Here is a 17394-nt window from a genome sequence, read left to right on the forward strand (position 1 = left end):
GCAGCCGATCCCCGCCCGGTGCCTCCTCCCGCGGGAACGCGGCCCCGCGCGCCGCCCGCCTGCCGGCACGCCCGCTGCACCGGAGCCGAGGTAACGGGGCTCCCCCCCCGCCCCCGTACCTGCTGCCGGCCCGGCGCGGCTCCGCGCTGTCTCCTCTCGGGCCCGAGGCGCGCGAGCGCCGCTCCCTCCCTGCCTCCCTCCTTCCCTCCCTGCCTGCCCGGCGCTGGCTGGCAGCGGCACTGCGCACGCGCGCGGCGCGCCGCGGCGCCCTCTGGGAGGAAGAGCCCTTCCGGCGAGAGCGGCTGGCGGCGGCGGCGCCCTCCTCAGGACGGCGCGGCCCCGAAGGAAAGACTACGGCTCCCGGCAGGCAGCGCGCGCCGCCGCGCGGGCGCGCCTCTCCCGCCACGGGGCACGCCGGGAGTTGTAGTGCGACGGGCGGTGGCGCCGCGCCCGGGAGGGTTTGGGGAGAAGGGAGGAGGTGCCCCGTCCCTTCCCCGCCTGAGGGGCGCTGGCCGCCGGCTGGGGGGTCGCGTTCCGGGACACGGAGGCGGTGGTGGCGATGGCGCAGCAGCCGCCAATGTCACGGCGGTTTTAGGCCCCAACGCGCCTCCCGCCAGCGCCGCCGCCAGGGAACTCCGTGCCGAAAGGGGCAGGGATGTTCCCGGGGCTGTTACGGCCCGGAACGGCGCAGCGGGCTGATGTTTCCACTTTAATTAATGCAGGTCCCCTAGCGGTGGCCTCGGTGGCACCGCAGACCGCGGCGCTGCGGGTGCGGCAGGCAGCGGAGCCATTTCGTGTGCCACGGGCGGTGCCGCGGCCCCAGAGGCGGCTGGTGAGGCTCGGCGTGCGAGGCACGGACACTCACAGCGGATCGTGTGGCACAAGCGAGCCCGCACAGCCACAGAGGAGCACGGGGTGACGGTGGCAGGAGGGGGAGCCCAGGCAGCACCCGCTTCCAGGCCTGTCCCAGGAGCCATCAGCCCAATAAAGGCCCATTTCAAGGAGCACGGGAGCACTGTGGCAGGTGGGAACCCAAATTAAGGACTCGGGGAAAGGAACCCCCTGTCCAGCCCCACCCCAGGAGCCTCAGCCCCAGAGCACCTTTAGGATTAGAGATGTACCTGTATTCAGGGGCGTGGGACACTGGACAAGATGCAGGGGAAGAGCATTTGGGGATTGCACAGGACTCATTAGGGAATGATTGGGGCAGGAGCCAGGGGTGATCTAGGTCACACAGAGAAACAAATAAAGCATACAGGAATAAAAGAGCCAGTCATGTGTCAATGGTTGGTGATGATTTGTCCACATCCTGCACCTGATCAGCGCAGCCTGTCGGGTCTTCCCATGAAACTCCTTTTGCACTTTGCCCTGCGTGAGGAACTCGTGGTCAGAGCACCACAGGGAGCTGCCTGCTGGGGGCTGGAGGGGCTGGGATTGAGGGGCAGCTGCTGGAAGGAGACACGCTGTACACGTGTGTAAATACTTGTGTAAATACACAGATATACACAGACACTCACTAGTGCACCTCCGTCCTGCTCAGCTGGAGCAGAGTGTGGGGTGAGGCTGCCAGTGCTGTGTGGGAGTGCTCTGTGTGGATGGATGTGTAATCTGTGTCCATGTGTGTGTGCTTAATTGGTGCATATGTGAATTTGTGCATGTTGGGAATACAAACTCTGTCTGGCTATTGCTTGGACATGGGCATGGGGCTGCAGCAGCCCCAGCAGCTCAGGCTACCAGATCTCAGACAATTTTGCCACAAAAAAAAACAGTTCCGCTTTTCTTTCAGGGATTTCACATTTCTTGCACCGTACCTAAGCACATCTGTAATGCAGCAGGAGGTCTGGTTACAGTATTGGCTGGCATTCCTGATATACCTTGAATCGAATTAGCACAGTTATGGGTGGCAGCAGAGATCTTCAGGTTCTCCTGGTTTTGATGAAAGTCTGGTTTCAGATGCAACAGAGCTAATGCAATGCAGGTACAAGGATGAATTCCTGTTTCCTGTCTCTCTGCTCCCCACCAAGCCCATATTTTCAGGCATGGTGAGCTATGTTCATTCTGCATGTCTTGTGATAACCTGCCCTTAACAGCCACCACGGATGACACCTTTTTGGATCACAGTCACCACCTGCAGGCAAGGATTTGCAAAACTTATGTGGAGCCTTGTGTGGGGTGAGGCTGTGAGGCAGCCTAGCAGAGAGACACAGGTCCAGGCTGTCTGGGTCTGTGTGGTCACAGAGCAAGGCATGGAAACAGCAAAAAGCACCACCAGAGTTCCAGCTGTGTGAAAATAGAGATACCTGAGACCAGGCTGACATCAGGTGCAGGTAAAATTAATACAGAAGGTAGCTTCATTTCTGACGACAACTTCCGAAGCCCTGAGAGTTTTTGTAATCTGAGTTAATTCACCTGGAGGAAATTTACTCTTAAACCAATACACAGTTTTGAGCAGAATTTTTCTTCATGCAAAAATGAGGCACACACTCAGCATGTTTTTAAACACAGCCTGAAAAGATGACAACAGCATTGAAGGCTGACAAATGACCGTGAGCTGGGGGAGGAAAAGTGGAAGTGGACAGAGTAAAGAGATCAGCCATCACGCTGTGATTGGGTTAAATTCAAGTTTAGGCAAAATACCCCTGGTTCTTGTTTTGCCCAGTGCAATGGGATGCCAGAAAATGGTATCACGATAATGCAGCCCTTTCTAAAAAAGGCCACGGAGCCAGACTGCTGACCATATTTAGCTCTACTAAGTTGCAATTGGCACCAGCAAGCCTTGGTTGTCACCCACTGACATTTTGTTCAGCCCTAAAAATGAAAACAGTTGCCTGCAATGTTTCAAGCCATGAGAGTCACTGAGGACTCACAGATGGGAAAGAGAAAGATAAGGCAAAGTATCAAGTTCATAATGATTGAGGATCTCAAGGCCACCACAGCCAAAAGGGTTGTTCTGTGTTTCTGAGGCAGTGAGAGGTGGCAGCAAGCAGCAGCAGGGCTACAAGGGATGTCTGCAGCCAGATGGGGTAAGCAGCCCCAGGGAGAAGCAGCACCCCCCATCTGCACCCCTGAACCTCACCGGCATGGATGACCTGTCCATGCTCACCATCAGCATGAAGTGCTCACCATGGAGGTCACTATGAAATGCTTTAGTGAGTCCATGCCTGCACTACAACATGACTGCTCTCCTTTGCTCCTCTGCCTTCCCAGGTTTGGCTGAGGAAGGGTGGGGCAGGGAGCTGTTCCCTCAGGCTTACTCTGGGTGGCTGGTGGGACCTTTTCACTGTGCAGGGGAGGGATTGAAGCTTGGGAGTGTTCTGGGAATCCCCAGGAGGAGGGCAGGCACCTTTGCCCAGCTGCTCAAGTCTGGGCCATTCCCACTTTCCTTATGTCCACCCTGCCTGGACAGATCAGAAAGCCACCTTTGCTGTCTGTGCCAGCTGCTGTGTCCAGTGACAATTCCAACTGCAGAAACCACAAACTGGCGTGGGCACTAAGGGGAGTTAAGTTGTAAAGGGCAAACCTCCATCAGAGAGCAGCAGGGAGCTGATACAGGGCTGGGGAAGGGGTTTGATCTTTTCCTCTCATGCAGGGGACAAGGAGTGCTATTGGTTCTGCCTCTCCACTTGTCTGCAGAGCATCACTCCAGGAGTGACAGAGTTAACAAATACAGTGGAAGAGACAGCTCTGTAAGCTGAGCTACGTGGTCACATGCACAGGTTTTATTTTTAACATCCCAAAACTACTTGATGTTTCTGCCTGGGCTTGCTCTGTGTCCTTCTGATCTCCTCTCTTTCTTTGTGTGCAGCTCTCCCTCACCCACCTCACTTCAGCCCAGCTGAGCACAACCAGGAGACAAGTGTTTGGTACGTGCACAGGGACTCTATGATCAAGGTAAGCCTTTGTAAATAGAGTTGGAGGGTTTTTTTGGACAAACCTTGATGCACTGTAATGGTTACTGTAGCAAGCTATGAAAATCAAGACATCTTCAAAACAGCCTTAGTAATTAAGATGAAATAGAATAATCATGAGATGTCTTAAATGACACTCTAAAACAGAGGCAGCTGGTAACTGTGAGCACTTCTGTGACATACTGCTCTAAAAAAAACCCTTCCATAATATATTCAGTGAATTAGCTGTAGTTTGCAGCACTGTATGCAGGATTTTAAAAAAACCCTAAGATGCTGATTGTAAGATGGGAGCTTCAGCAGCAAATCAGATGATAAATCAAAAACTCAATTTCTGTTATTTTCAGGAAATTCAGAGAAGACAAGAAGATACAGTAAGGGTCAGAGGAAAGGCAAGAGCAATCTCATGGCAAAAATGCTTATACTTAAAATTAAGTGAGTTTTGTAGATTAAGACTGCAAACTTTATGTTGGCAATCTAGACTGAATGAATGATGAAGTAAGAACTGCAAGAGTTAAAGGTATTACTGTACCATTTAGTCTTGTGACTGCTTAGCAATTTTTATTCATTAATCATTTTTGGTTTTATTTTTATTTTTATTTTATTACTTAAATCTTAACCAATAACTCTGAGATTGTTTACACTGGGCACCTTTCAGTAAAGTATGTTAACTAGATTTTTACCAGAGTATAAAATAGATCCTGAGCCCAAAGAGAAAAAAAACATGGTTTGAACCATTACCCTCCTTTTTTTTTTTTTTTCCTTAAACTGCAACCAAACTGGACCTATTCTTTTAAAGCACTTGTTGAACTCAAACCAAGACCAAACCCATTTCCTAGTTACCAGTGCAAAGTGGAAGTTTGCTTGACTGTGTCTACCAAGGACAGCACAGGGACCCCTGACATGTCCAAGGAGCAGCAGAGCAGCTCCATGTCACAGCCTGCTGATCTGCCTGTCTCCCACAGGACTCCCCAGCAATCCCAGCACATGATACTGATGCTGAGCTATCCTGCACTATGCCACCAGCCCAGGGGACCATTTCAGAACCTGGAATTTTTGGGTGTGTTTCTCTCAGATGACCTATGGCTACATTGCACCAGGTAGGGAGGAGCAAGAAACCTGGATTGCTGATCCAGGTGTTCTAGTGGGGAGTGCAGTGCAGGGTTCCCACCAGCAGTGCCTTGTGTTACCTGTGCCTCACTGCTCTGAAGTCTCCCTGCTCCTCCTGTTAACAGCTTTAGTGCATTTCACCAGACAGAAATTGCACAAGCAAATTTTGGTGCCACTTTACTGCCCGTGTGCAGCACAGATTTTCCAGGCAAGGGGGATCTCCATGGTCCTGCATGTCAGGTGTGGGGAGCTGAGGAGAACCTGCTGTGCTGTTCTGAGGACCTGAGCAACAGGCATGCTCCGGAAGAAAGGCAAGGAGCATGGACTAAAGTCCTTGCCCAACCAATGCACTATACTGTGGATTTATTTTTTTCAGTATAAAGCAATTCCAACTTGTTCAGTAACTCTGAAATAGTGGTTATTGCCATGAAACACCACAGCCTCATCCAGATGATCCCCAGGTAGGAAATACAGGAAATTCTCACTGCTTCATCCTTCCATTGTTGGGCTTATCCAACAAGTCAGTTGTTTCACAGAAAATCTTACTCCTCCTCATGTCTTATGCTAAGGATTTGAAGTTCACCAGGATTGCCCTGGAATCAAAGTGCCCCTGTAAAATCCATGTGAACTTGTTCGAGGTCACCTCAAAAGTAGGTCTTGTTTATGCTCACTATTAGTGTTATTGATGAAGATTTCATCTACACCTTTAATTCTCCCTTTCCACCTGCCCTGAGCTGTACCATACTCACTGCCTGCCTCATTTAAAGCTTGGCTGGCAGCTTGTATGTACAAGGTCAGTCTGAATGGCAACTGCAGAGCAGGAATGCCATGAAGGACAGTGACCCACTGTGCTGAGTGCCAAGGGGGTCACCCAAGCTGCAGCTGACCCTGCTGTGGGTGTTGAGGTGTGGAGTTCCACTTATTTAGAGGTCTCCACGATTCCAGGTGGTGGCATTCTTGGATTTGCTTTTTATTTTGTGTCTAAGGAGGGGACTTAAGGAAACTTGGGCTCCTGGGATTCATGTACAAATGCAATACACTATGGTTTCCAATGGCACAGTGATTTTGTCCTCACCACTAAGAAATAAAAATATCTATTTAGCAAAAGGAGACTCAAGCCTGATTTCTTGACAAGGTTGTTAAACAAGTAGTGATTGAGGAAGAGCAGTGCAGGAAAGGAAAAGAAAATCACTAATTAAAGAAGACTTACTTGGTGTCCTAGAAAATGTGGTTCTACAGCTGGCTCTGCCAAAGTTTTTGTGCAGAAGGCATGCAACTGCAAGTGAAACATAAGAACCTGAGCATCTCCATGCTTGGCATTTTTGCCTGGCATTTACATATTTGTATAAAATACCATATTTAATTCTATATATTTTCATCTTTCTAAACTTTCATTCTATATCTGCCAAATAGAAAGTATTTTAGTATTTTTCAACTTCAAGTGCTCCTCTAGAATTGCAAAGATAAATTCATTATTGTGAACACAATCAGATCTAAGATAGTAAATATACTGACATGAAAATTCTTATATTGTAAGAAAATTAATGACTATTCCCCTCAAGATTTCAGTATGATAAAGATGAGATAAACACTATATACTAGGTAACAAGGGTTAAAAGAAACAGAGAACACTGCCTATCTGCCAGTTCACCAAAAGTATTCACATTCTTCTGTTGTAACATTATATATAACTTCAGCATTCTTGGCTCCAGCATTTGGATGTGAACTTTCATGAGATTTTTTTTAGGAGCTTGTTATCATGTTGTAAAATTTAGAAAGTTTGTTTTATGTTCATTTGCAATCTCATCTCAGAGGCACTCTTTAAGGTCATTATCTGGGTTTCTGGAGGCCCCTTTTGATGTTTCTTCAAACTGGGAGGTACCCCTTGATTCTGTGCAAAGAGCTCAGGTACAATGTATGGCCTTAGTATGTCAAATGGTCAGTCACATGCCAAATGAGAAAATACTTGTATTATTTTGGCTCATTGACTGCAAATTAATTAAATATATGTCTCCTGAAAATAAATTTTAATTGGTTTATAAACTGTAAGTTATTATCACTGAACAGGCCCACTCCAGACACAGACGTAGCTGCAGTTAAAATAGCAGCTGTATATTTTTAAACCTTACTTGATTTGCTGTCATGATAGTCTAAAAATATTTACCAAAGTGGACAGACTATGGACTGTAATGTGCATTCTTTCCTTACACAGTAGCTTGAACATGATTGAAGTAATCATTTCTGGTTTGTTTGGTTTTTTTGTTTCCTAACCCAGACCTTGAGAAACTTTGCAAGTTGCAGGGGATCAAGAAGTGTACAAGTTTAGAGAAATATTTTGTTACCTGACTTATCTGTGTGTCACCTGCCTCTGGATCTTATGTATCAAACCTACTGAGACAAAATTTGTAAACTTTCTGCTAAGTGTTTTGAGTTTTTAGTTTCTGTAAATACCATCAATGAAACCACAGCCAAGTAAATTATCAATTAAAATACAGAGCTCCTGACTACTGGCATGTCAGAATATAAGAAGCATTCAAACCCTGATAAATGCCAGAAAGAAACTCTCTGTCCCTTCTTCCTGTCCTCTATGTTCACAGATTTGACAATGAGAAGAGAGGAATAGATATCTTTTGTCTGAAAAGAACAGCATATACAAGTTAGAGATGAGGTAAACTAAACTAAAAAATGCCTGAATAACGAGGAAGACTGATTCTGCATCTGAATGATGCGATATGGTCACTCTTCATAAACAAAGCATGTATTTTCTTTCTCTACACATGATTTGGATGGGGTTTATTTCAGCATGCAACAATGTGAAAGCAGGCTTCCCTCCAGAAACTTTGTCATCAGCCTTTTCTGTGTTTTGAAGAACAATAAGGCCTATGCCTCTAATGTAGGGGGTTTTTTTTATCAACTATTTCTCCCCAAGAGTTACTTTTGCAGTGGAAAGTATTGTTCACACAGTCATGTTTTTATTGCAGTGTAATGTACCCAGCCTTCCTCTGACCTTATGCAAGTCATGGCTGGGACTATTTTTAGAGATTATATTTGCAGCAAAATGCTACAAGAATGAGAGCGGCAAGGATGCCGCCAGTGTGAAATAAATCCATCTGTATCTCTGCTTCTCTGAGCTGCATAAAAGTAGATGTAACTGAACAGCCTAGAGGAGGACAGGTGCCACCCCAAACCACATGTATTTAAGGACTTGGTGTGGCTGAGGCCACTCTGGCCAGCACCCTGGTGTCACCTCTGTGCAGAAGCAGGTGTTTCCTAAGGCAAGGATGTTATAATGGGAAGTCACAAAGTTTTATTTTCTGCATTGCTGTCTTGAGCTCTTTCCCTCCAAGGTGATGGTACCTTACACTTGAGAGTGCAAGTTTGTCTCTGAGTAAAGGTTCCCCAAGGCTGTGTGTTCCTTTACTCTGCAGGGCCAAGAGGGAATGGGGTTAATTCATTAGGAGGTGTAAGCAGGTATTGATCAGCACTGGAAATTGCAAACGACGGAACAAAGTTGTGTTGAGCAATTAACGCACATCAAATTTTCAAATGTGAGTGTTGGTATTTAGTGCAGAGACCCACAAGCATTGCCTTTCCCAGACATCTTTCCTTCTCTGGTGGTGTTCATGGCTTCCACTGCCAGGGTGTAAAGGTGTGAAAGATATGAAGTTAAGAGAACACCTTCAAGAAAGAGAGAGGAAGTTCTTTGCATAGAATCTCTTCCCCTGAGCCTGAGCCCACTTCCTCTGCAGCACACCTCTTCCCAGGGCTAGGTCACTTAACCCTAGGTTTGCAAAAGAAAACACATCTAGGTAAACACTACTTTTCTTTAACTTGTTTTCTTTAACCTAGGAAAAATAAAACAAATTATTTTATTACCAATACCTGTCTTTTCTCAGAGCCAAGTGAGAGTCTGTTGGACCTATGGTAGTTCTTACTGCATGAAATGGAGCAGGGGGGAGGGGTGTGTGAAGATTTGTCAACATTTTTTTACTATTTTCACATAAAAAAGAAAAGCATCCTGGGTCCTGTTTGAAAACAGAACTTGAGTTCCTCCTTATCATTAGCTTTTATCTTTCCACAAAGATTCACAGTGATTCCAGAATCAGGCTGGAATGCAACTCTTGTAGTAAGGAGCAGGAAGTGAAAAGTTGGGAGGTTTCTTCTTGCAGCAGGTCTTCTATGGGCCAAGTTACTGATACCAGTTGAAGGTATCCAGGGAAGTAGGGACTGAGCAGCCTCTAGTTCTGTAAGCCAACAACTGTAGTGTAAGGGTAAATCAGGAAAGCAGAGTAAAGAGGGCCAAGGAAACCAACTCTTACTCAGGCTGTTTTCCACAGTGGGAGCTGGCATCCTGAAGACAATTCTCACTCTTGACCTTGGTGGTGTAGAGCAAAGGAAGGTTCATTGTTCAACATTCGTGTCTTTGTGGGGAGAAGAGAAGAGGCCTAGGCCAAATCTAGAGAGGAAAAAAGAATGTCATTTTTCCTATTCAGTGTTGAGGTAGTGGGATGCTCCTTTACTGTGTTCCTAGCAGTCTTGATTTCAGCAGCCTGGTGAAATATTGGGACAGAAAACAGCTCATACCCAGCAGCCTGAGCTAAGGAGTAAAGACCTTGTCCGTATGTGTGCTGCTTCCAGGCCAGGCTGTACTGTGGGGGCTGGCAGCCACTTTCTCACAGCCTCATTCCCACCACAAGGGCACGTGAGCACCTCCTGTGTGGAAACCAGCTGTGGGCATGGAGGGCCTGTGGCCATCCTCCTTCCTTCAGGCAATAACTCTTGTCTTCTTGCCTTTGCCACACACAGCACCGGGCCCAGAAAGCTCCCCCTGGGCAACACAGGCACTGCGAGCGATGCTTCAGCCGGCACTGCCGCGCGCCCATTGAGGTCTCCGTGTCCTGCATGGTGATCAGCTGCCGCCTCCACTGCGGGGCCACCTTCCACATGTGCAAGGAGGAGGAGCACAAACTGCTCTGCCCCTTGGAGCAGGTGTCCTGCCTCAACTCAGCCTATGGCTGCCCTTTCTCCATGGCCCGCTTTAAGCTGGGGAAGCACCTCCAGGTCTGTCCAGCCAGTGTTGTGTGCTGCTCGATGGAGTGGAACCGCTGGCCAAACGTGGATTCAGACACAACGCTGCACAAGAATATTATGAAAGAGGCCTTGAATGAAGAATGTCTGGACACAGCTTTGGCACTCAGAGACCAGAAGATACTTTTCAGGGCTTTGAAAGTAGCTGAATTATTTCCAGAGTGGAGGAAAGAGGACGAACTGAAAGAACTAATGGATCAAGCCATGGGTGGGGAAGCAGGTGCTGTGGGAGGAGCTGCCTGTGGTTCCCAAGAGGGCAATGACCAGTCTGAGCTCAGCCAACGTGAGCGGGAAGATCTGGCAAAAGACAAAGAGGGAATGGATCTGGGGAGTTACAAAACATGGGAGAACATTTTCAGCAAAGAGCTTCTGGCTTGCCAGGTAACAGGCTCAGCAACCAGCTCAGGGCAAAAGACAGAGGAGGCTTCCAAGAAAACAGCAGCAGCCTCTCGTGCTGCCAGCTCCACAGAGAAGGCAAAGGAAGGACCTGATGGTGCAGAAGAGGGAAAGAGCCAAAAGTCTGAACAAGTAACACCGAGCAGAGAACTGAATGGACTGGCTCCCTGGCAGGAAGGGGTGCTGGAGAGGCTGAAGAAGGAAGTCGGTGTGGCAGATTACAACATGTATCTGGTACATCACGGGGGAATGCTCATCCGCTTTGGCCAGATGGCTGCTTGCACTCCCAGAGAAAAAGACTTTGTCTATGGCAACTTGGAAGCCCAGGAGGTGAAGACTGTATACACCTTCAAAGTGCCAGTTAGTTACTGTGGCAAAAGAGCACGACTAGGAGATGCACTGGGCCACAAGATGCCAACTTCAGACAAGTCAGTGGATACCTCAGAACTGGGAATAAACATAGAAGAACTACCTAAGACAAATATAGTTGAAGCCACACTGCTGTGTGCTCTGGAGAAAGAGCTGAAAGGCCATGAGATCTCTGAAGCAAGAGGTATCGATGGACTCTTTGTGGATTTTGCAACACAGACATACAGCTTTCCTTTGGAGCCCTTCTCCTCCAGTGCAGTTCTAGCAGATATTCTGGATGAAAACAGCCCACCAGAACTGCACATGGAGCTCTACACTGAATGTGTAACCAGAAGACACAACAAAAGCAGTTCAGCTTTCACATTCACTTGCAGTCATTTCTTTAGGAGGGATGAGTTCCCATTCCACTTCAAGAATGTGCACGCTGATATCCAGTCATGCCTGGATGGATGGTTCCAGCATCGCTGCCCACTGGCCTACTTGGGGTGTCCTTTTGTCCAAAATCACTTCCGCCCCGAGGGACTAAAGGCCAAGGTTATTTACAGCAAGCCTCTCAAGACGTTTGCTATTAAGCCAGAAGTGGACACCCTTCTTGCTGAACCAGGCAATTCCATAGTGGATTGTCGAGGGAGAAACAAGGACTTGCTGAGCAGCCTCCCAGTGGAAGTGCTCAAGTACATTGCAGGATTCCTGGACAGCTTCAGTTTATCTCAGCTATCACAAGTGTCAGTGCTCATGAGGGACATCTGTGCCACTCTTCTTCAAGAGAGGGGAATGGTCCTGCTGGTCTGGGAGAAAAAAAGATATTCCCATGGTGGTACTTCTTGGAGAGCTCGGAAAAAGGCAAGTGACTGTGACACTGGGAGAAAGAGTCATGAGTTCTCTTCAGATAAAACATGGGAATGACAAGAAAAGCTGCATATAAACATGCAGATGTGGGGAAGGTTCATGAGGTTGTGAATTTGTATGGGGGTTTGTTTTCAGGGCCCAGGGCTGCAGAGTGCAGGACATCTAGCAAAAGGATGAAGGTGTAACTAGACATTCTCTGACTAGCTGAAAGTCCCCACCCAAGCTCATCTTGGGTTACCCGTTTCCATGTGCACCATTTCTAGGCACTGAGAACTAAGAATTCCTGATATTTAAGTATTACCATCCCCGTTAAAAATGGCAGGTGATAACTAAAGCAGCAAAACCAGCAAGTATGAGGTACATAACAATCCAGACCCCCCTTTCACTTGCTATGCCAGCCCTGCACCATCATTCATTGCAGTGTCCAGAGTGAGTAATGCCCACCCATTGTAAGCACAGACAGATATTTAAAATCCTCATTTCCTCTCCCCAACTCCTGTCTCCTCTCTTGCATTAGATCTGGCAGTTCAGCAGCCTGTTCTCCAGAGTTCACAACTGGCAGCGCAGCGATGTCCCGAGCATGTCGGAGCACCTGAGGAATTGTCCCTTCTACCAGGCAGAGCCCAGGACAGACCCCGTGCTGCTGACGGGCATGAGCGAATCCCGGGAGCAGACTCGAAAGACTTTGGTCTCTACTTTCAAGCACAGAGTCTGAACAACTTTCTTCCCCTCTGACATGCTCCCTTCAGGGCTCTGAGATGAAGATTTGGGGATTCAGGTGTAAAGATTGTTGCTTCCAACTCTCCTTTGGACATACAAAATTGGCTTCTTCCCAACTGCGTTTGAAACCTCTGCATTTTTTTCCCCTGCATTAAATTGTTAAAGCTTCAACCACTGCTTACTAACATCACATGCTTTCTGTTTTCTGTTCCTGGTTTAATACAGCATCCTGAAGAAAGCAATGAGGATCTTATTTGAAAACAGCATTTTTACATCCTTGAAGGTAGGCTGCTGCTCCTTTACCATGTACCTGAGAGAAGCAAGAGCGGTTAATTTACTTAGCTCAAATAGATCTGAAACACCTTAGTTTTGTCTGGAAAGCCAAATTCTTGGAGCACAAGTAGGTGCCCTCCTGCCTGGCAGACCCAGGGACTGCTAACCTGCTCTGAGACGTGGGCAGAAGGAAAGGACACCCCAAAATTAGGTGAATTAATTAGAACTCCAGCGAGAACTTGGGAATTCACTCTGCAGCCACAGACCATCATTTAGGACCCTGACTAAGGCAAGCACACCCAGCTGAGTGCAAGCCTAAAGCTGAGCTCATGGGAGCATTCAAACCAAACCAAAGCAAGCAAACTTGTCCTTTGTTAGGAGTAACCAAGTGCAAACAATTTCAGAGGCTCAACTGACTTTTTATATTTTAAGGTAACAACTTTCTGTGTTTTATCTGAAAATTCATTAAAGCCATTAAAGAATATTTGAAGTCTTTTTTAAGACTGCCTTACCAACTCACTTTTGCAGTTGTAAATTGCAAATTCTAATTGCAAGCAACTGAAAACAGGATGTCAAAGAAATAATATTCTTTTCCATAAAAGGAAAGTAATTCAGTAACCCATTCAGTAATAGTATGGATAATGTTTGCTTCAGCTGAATGGTCTGGAGCATAGCATTTTTGCAGAGCAGAAGAGTGATTAGGATTTGGTTTATCTTTTAATAAATACACTAACTGAAACCAGAATGGGCTTGCTGAGGCAACAGATGAGAGGGAACAGGCATGTTACCAGCAGTGTCTGTCTCATTACACTACTTGAAACCATTCCAGTGGTGCTAGTCAGAAATGCCATGGATGTGGTGGTGGGTGAGATTCCTCTGAAACAGCCATAAATTTATTTGTCAGCTTAGGACAATTTCCAGCCACTGCACAGCCACAGGGTGCTGACTCACATCCTTTCTTTTTTAAGTTCATAGCCAGAAGTGGGAGCTCAGGACAGGTCTAGCTTTCATCTCTCTGTCTTGGGCAGGAGAACCTAGCTGGGAGCTGGGATATTTGCTGGCATGGACCACTACTCTTCTCACCTGGTCTGGTCAGGTGCAAACTGGCTCAGGCAGATGGATATGTGCTGCACTTGCCATCCTTGACCCTGGTGCAGATCTGGGATGAGGTGGCCATGCAAGAAGGAGCCCTCTCTTACCCAGAGATGCACCTGAGTGCTTGGTAACCAAAGGCATGAATTGCGTGGTGACCCAAACCACCCTGAGTGCAGCTCAGCCTTGCCTGCACCTTGCAGCTTAAGTGATCCCTGTGAGATTTTTAACCAGATGAGGATATTTTTCGTTTCCAGACACACACCTTCAAGAACTTACAGTCTGAGCTGTGAGGACAATGGAATGGTCCCAGGAACAAGAAAAGTAGCACTTCTTTTTCTTTTTCTTTTTCTTTTTCTTTTTCTTTTTCTTTTTCTTTTTCTTTTTCTTTTTCTTTTTCTTTTTCTTTTTCTTTTTCTTTTTCTTTTTCTTTTTCTTTTTCTTTTTCTTTTTCTTTTAGTCTTTTTCTTTTTCTTTTTTTCTTTTTCTGTCTCTCTTCTTTCTCTTCTTCTTTCTCTCCTTTCTCTTCTTTTTCTTTATGCTACTCTATTTTCTGCCCCTAGAGATCCTTTCTGGGAAGTCTCATAATGCTTTAGATATGAAATAAACTTCTCTGCACAGGTATCCTGTAGAAAACTCAAGCAGCATCCCAGGTTTATGAAGAGAAAAGGGAAGGAAATGAACACATGGAATCTAAGCTGGGCCAGGAGCAGTTAAAACCACTCTGATCCTTCATCCTGATGTTTAAGCCACTGCGCAAAAACAAACTGTCCATCCTTTAAAGTTGCTTACAAAACCTCCCCTGTCCTCAAAACATTCCATATAACATGAGCTGCCCAATATTATCTCCTTGTTTTACCCAGCTGACAAAGTTGACAGATGTGAAAACATACAGCCAGAATTCCTAGACTTCCTAGGTCTCTAGGAATTCCTAAGAGACTTAGAATTCCTAAGTCTCTACATCAGGGCCTCATTCTTCACTTATCATGTTTCAAAATCATCTGATTTTGAAATATGCCGAGCACCCAGCTGTAGCTGCAGACCACAGTATCTGCAAATGCATGTCCAAAAACTGGGTGCCAGAATCTACGCTGGGTTCTTGAAAATGGAGCCACTTACTTTTATGGATAATTTGGGGAGGATGGAAAAAGGGTTACTTAAATAATAAGGTCTCAGAGTAAGTCAGTGTTCAAGGCTGGCAGGAGACCATGAAAAATTTCAGCCTGTGAACAAGATCTCACATGATCAGCCACTTTAGGTGCTCTGAAGTGCTGTGGCTGCCCTGAACTTTTGGCCTATGTTAGGTGTGAATTTTGCTCATTTTACCTTTAGTGCCAGTGTCTCCAGCACCACTGTCTCTTTCTGCTTCTGGCTGCCTTCTGTCAGTTCCAGAGGATTTTGTTCTTGCCACTCCCTGCTCCTGGAGATGCCATGACTTCAGTTACAACCTTATAAAAATGGATCCTCCTTCTTCCCTCTACAGGAGGTGCCTGAGTCAGACTTCAGGGGGATGCAACCTTTGGAAATACAATGGTTGATGGTGCAGGTCAGAGTTAGGAATATCACAACCTCTACCTCGTGGGATCAGCCAGGGTGTGCATGGAACATCCAGGATAATTTCCCTTCTGGTATTCCTACAGGCCATAGAGAGACACAGAGTGTTCATTCATAGAGAGAGATATTTGCTCCTGTGAATACATAGGTGTATTTCTGTAAACTGTAAATTTGATTAAGTAACTTTCAGCATATCCAGTCAAAGCTGAAAATCCACAGCCAAAATCTTCAGGTTAGTCTGGTCAACCTGATCTGGGAGAGGCAAAGCTGTATAGGGAAGGGGAGATTACCCTTGCATTTCTGCATACCCACCTGGCCAATGTCAGCAGGGAGCTGCTTCTCACTTCATCCCAGCTTTACCAGGAGTGGAGAGCTGTGGGATGGTGTCAGATGCAGTTTTATTAATCTAAGGCACATGCCAAGCTAGCTCAGTGTTGATGGTCCTGCCATTAGCAGGATCAGAAGATTTAGGAGCTGGAAGGAACTGAATTTTCCTGCACTGTGTGTCTTGGTGAGCACAATGCTGGCTTATTTAAAAGGTGAGAGGCTCTGGTTTGGGTTCAGCAAGTCCTTAGCTCCTGGTCTGAGTTTGTAATTTGGAAAAGAAAACTGGTTAAATCTCAGCTTGAGTAATTTGATTAGAAAAAACTGAGCATGTGGTGTTTTTCAAAATAGTCTATTGTTTTGGCAGGGTCTGAACTGGAAAAGGGGATCCAATTCCAGCAGAGCATTGAGGTTGCTCTCAGTCCAGCCCCACACTCTGGATCTTCATGACTTTGATCTTGTTTGTGCTGTCCACAAGTCCTGTGAAGTGCAAGAGCAATACTCCACACACTCCAGGCTGGCGTGTCTTGCAGTGTTTCCTCTCACTGGAAGAGTGGAAGTGAAATGAAGGAATCGTGGAAATCAGAAAGGTCAGAGCAGGGCAAAAAAACTCATGACAAGAGAAGACAGGAAACAGAAAAGGTAATGGATTTGGATAGAGAGACCTGCCTCGTTGTAGGTGGTGTCAGGAGAGGCAAGAGGAGATGGGTGAAAGGGCACAGGAATGAAAGGAGTTGGGATGTGCTGCCAAAACCAGAGGTTTTCTGGATAAAAGCATTTCCTTGACAAAGACTCTGGAAATTCCCAACTGGTGCTATACAGTAACATGGGGCAGATGATAATTTTTAGGGGGTGAAAGGGCAAGTGACCTACTGACATGTATCCTAAGTCTGGGTTGAAGGATGGATCTTTTTGATGGACCTCCAACTCCCAAAACTGAGAGAGCACAGATAAGGTGACGTTTATCTGAACAGTGCCTGTTGTTTTGTGAAACTCTGTAACTCCTTGTTGCATTCTTAGGAATAAAAATTATTATGGTATAAAAAAAATCCATTCAAATTCAGGTCTTACCTTTTTTTCTTGACTTCATCACATAAATGTATGTTTTGCCTTCAAATCAGGTGTGGCAGTTCCTGTACTCTCATATTCATTATGCTCCTGTCCTCTGCTCTGCTTTTCATTATCATTTTCCTGGTTGAAGACTTTCATTTATGTACGTTTTATATATATTTAATTTTAACAAATATTTTTAGGTTTGACCTCATCCTCTTTGCAAGCCACTTTCTCCTTCCTGGTTGAGGTATTTACTTAAATGAAAAGCTATCTCTTCTTTAAAAAATCCATTTTCCAGATTAATGCTACATTATATCTACAAACATATGAAGGAACATTTTCTCCTTACCCTTCACTTTATGGCTGTTCATCCAGGTAGCTACAGAGGGGCTTTTGCTTCTTTGCTTTGCATGTTCCAGATCTCTGTCAGAAGTTCTGAGCATCTTTCACATGCAGTTTCCTTACCACTGCATTCCACACTAAAGAGTCTCAAATTCCTTGGGGGTTTAATTTCTTTTGAAACAAAACATGCATGTGCAGTGCAGGCTTATTCTTATTTATCTTCCCACAGAATTTATATGTAAGGAAATTATGATCACACGCTCCAAATTTATTTTTGATGGCCACCTGCTCTATGACTTAATTGCTATTTACAGCTAAC

General features: G+C 46.1%; 2 protein-coding genes across 7 annotated transcripts in view; one reads left to right on the plus strand and one right to left on the minus strand.

Annotated features, from left to right (window-relative positions):
* Positions 1 to 244, minus strand: part of KPNA1 (karyopherin subunit alpha 1) — a 50675-nt gene extending 50431 nt beyond the window's left edge. Inside the window, exon 1 of the mRNA XM_039718192.1 lies at positions 120 to 244. The gene's annotated coding sequence lies outside the window, so the exon portion shown is untranslated. The remainder of the gene's footprint in view (positions 1 to 119) is intronic.
* A 2589-nt stretch (positions 245 to 2833) lies between these two features.
* FBXO40 (F-box protein 40) lies at positions 2834 to 16729 on the plus strand. Of its 6 annotated transcripts, none has more exons than XM_039717895.1 (6): positions 2836 to 3023; positions 3590 to 3716; positions 3806 to 3891; positions 9822 to 11711; positions 12235 to 12720; positions 16048 to 16729. In XM_039717895.1, the coding sequence occupies exons 3-5, from the start codon at positions 3883 to 3885 to the stop codon at positions 12430 to 12432; spliced, it is 2097 nt and encodes a 698-aa protein (XP_039573829.1). In that variant the 5' UTR covers positions 2836 to 3023; positions 3590 to 3716; positions 3806 to 3882; the 3' UTR covers positions 12433 to 12720; positions 16048 to 16729. The 6 variants fall into 6 exon arrangements, with proteins under 6 accessions (XP_039573828.1, XP_039573829.1, XP_039573830.1 ...); XM_039717896.1 differs by having other exon boundaries at positions 3590 to 3686; XM_039717894.1 differs by lacking the exon at positions 3590 to 3716 and having other exon boundaries at positions 2834 to 3023.
* The last annotated feature ends 665 nt before the right edge of the window (positions 16730 to 17394 follow it).

Source organism: Passer montanus, unplaced genomic scaffold, assembly GCF_014805655.1.
Source record: "Passer montanus isolate IOZ18808 unplaced genomic scaffold, ASM1480565v1 scaffold39, whole genome shotgun sequence".
In the NCBI taxonomy this organism is placed as follows: domain Eukaryota; kingdom Metazoa; phylum Chordata; class Aves; order Passeriformes; family Passeridae; genus Passer; species Passer montanus.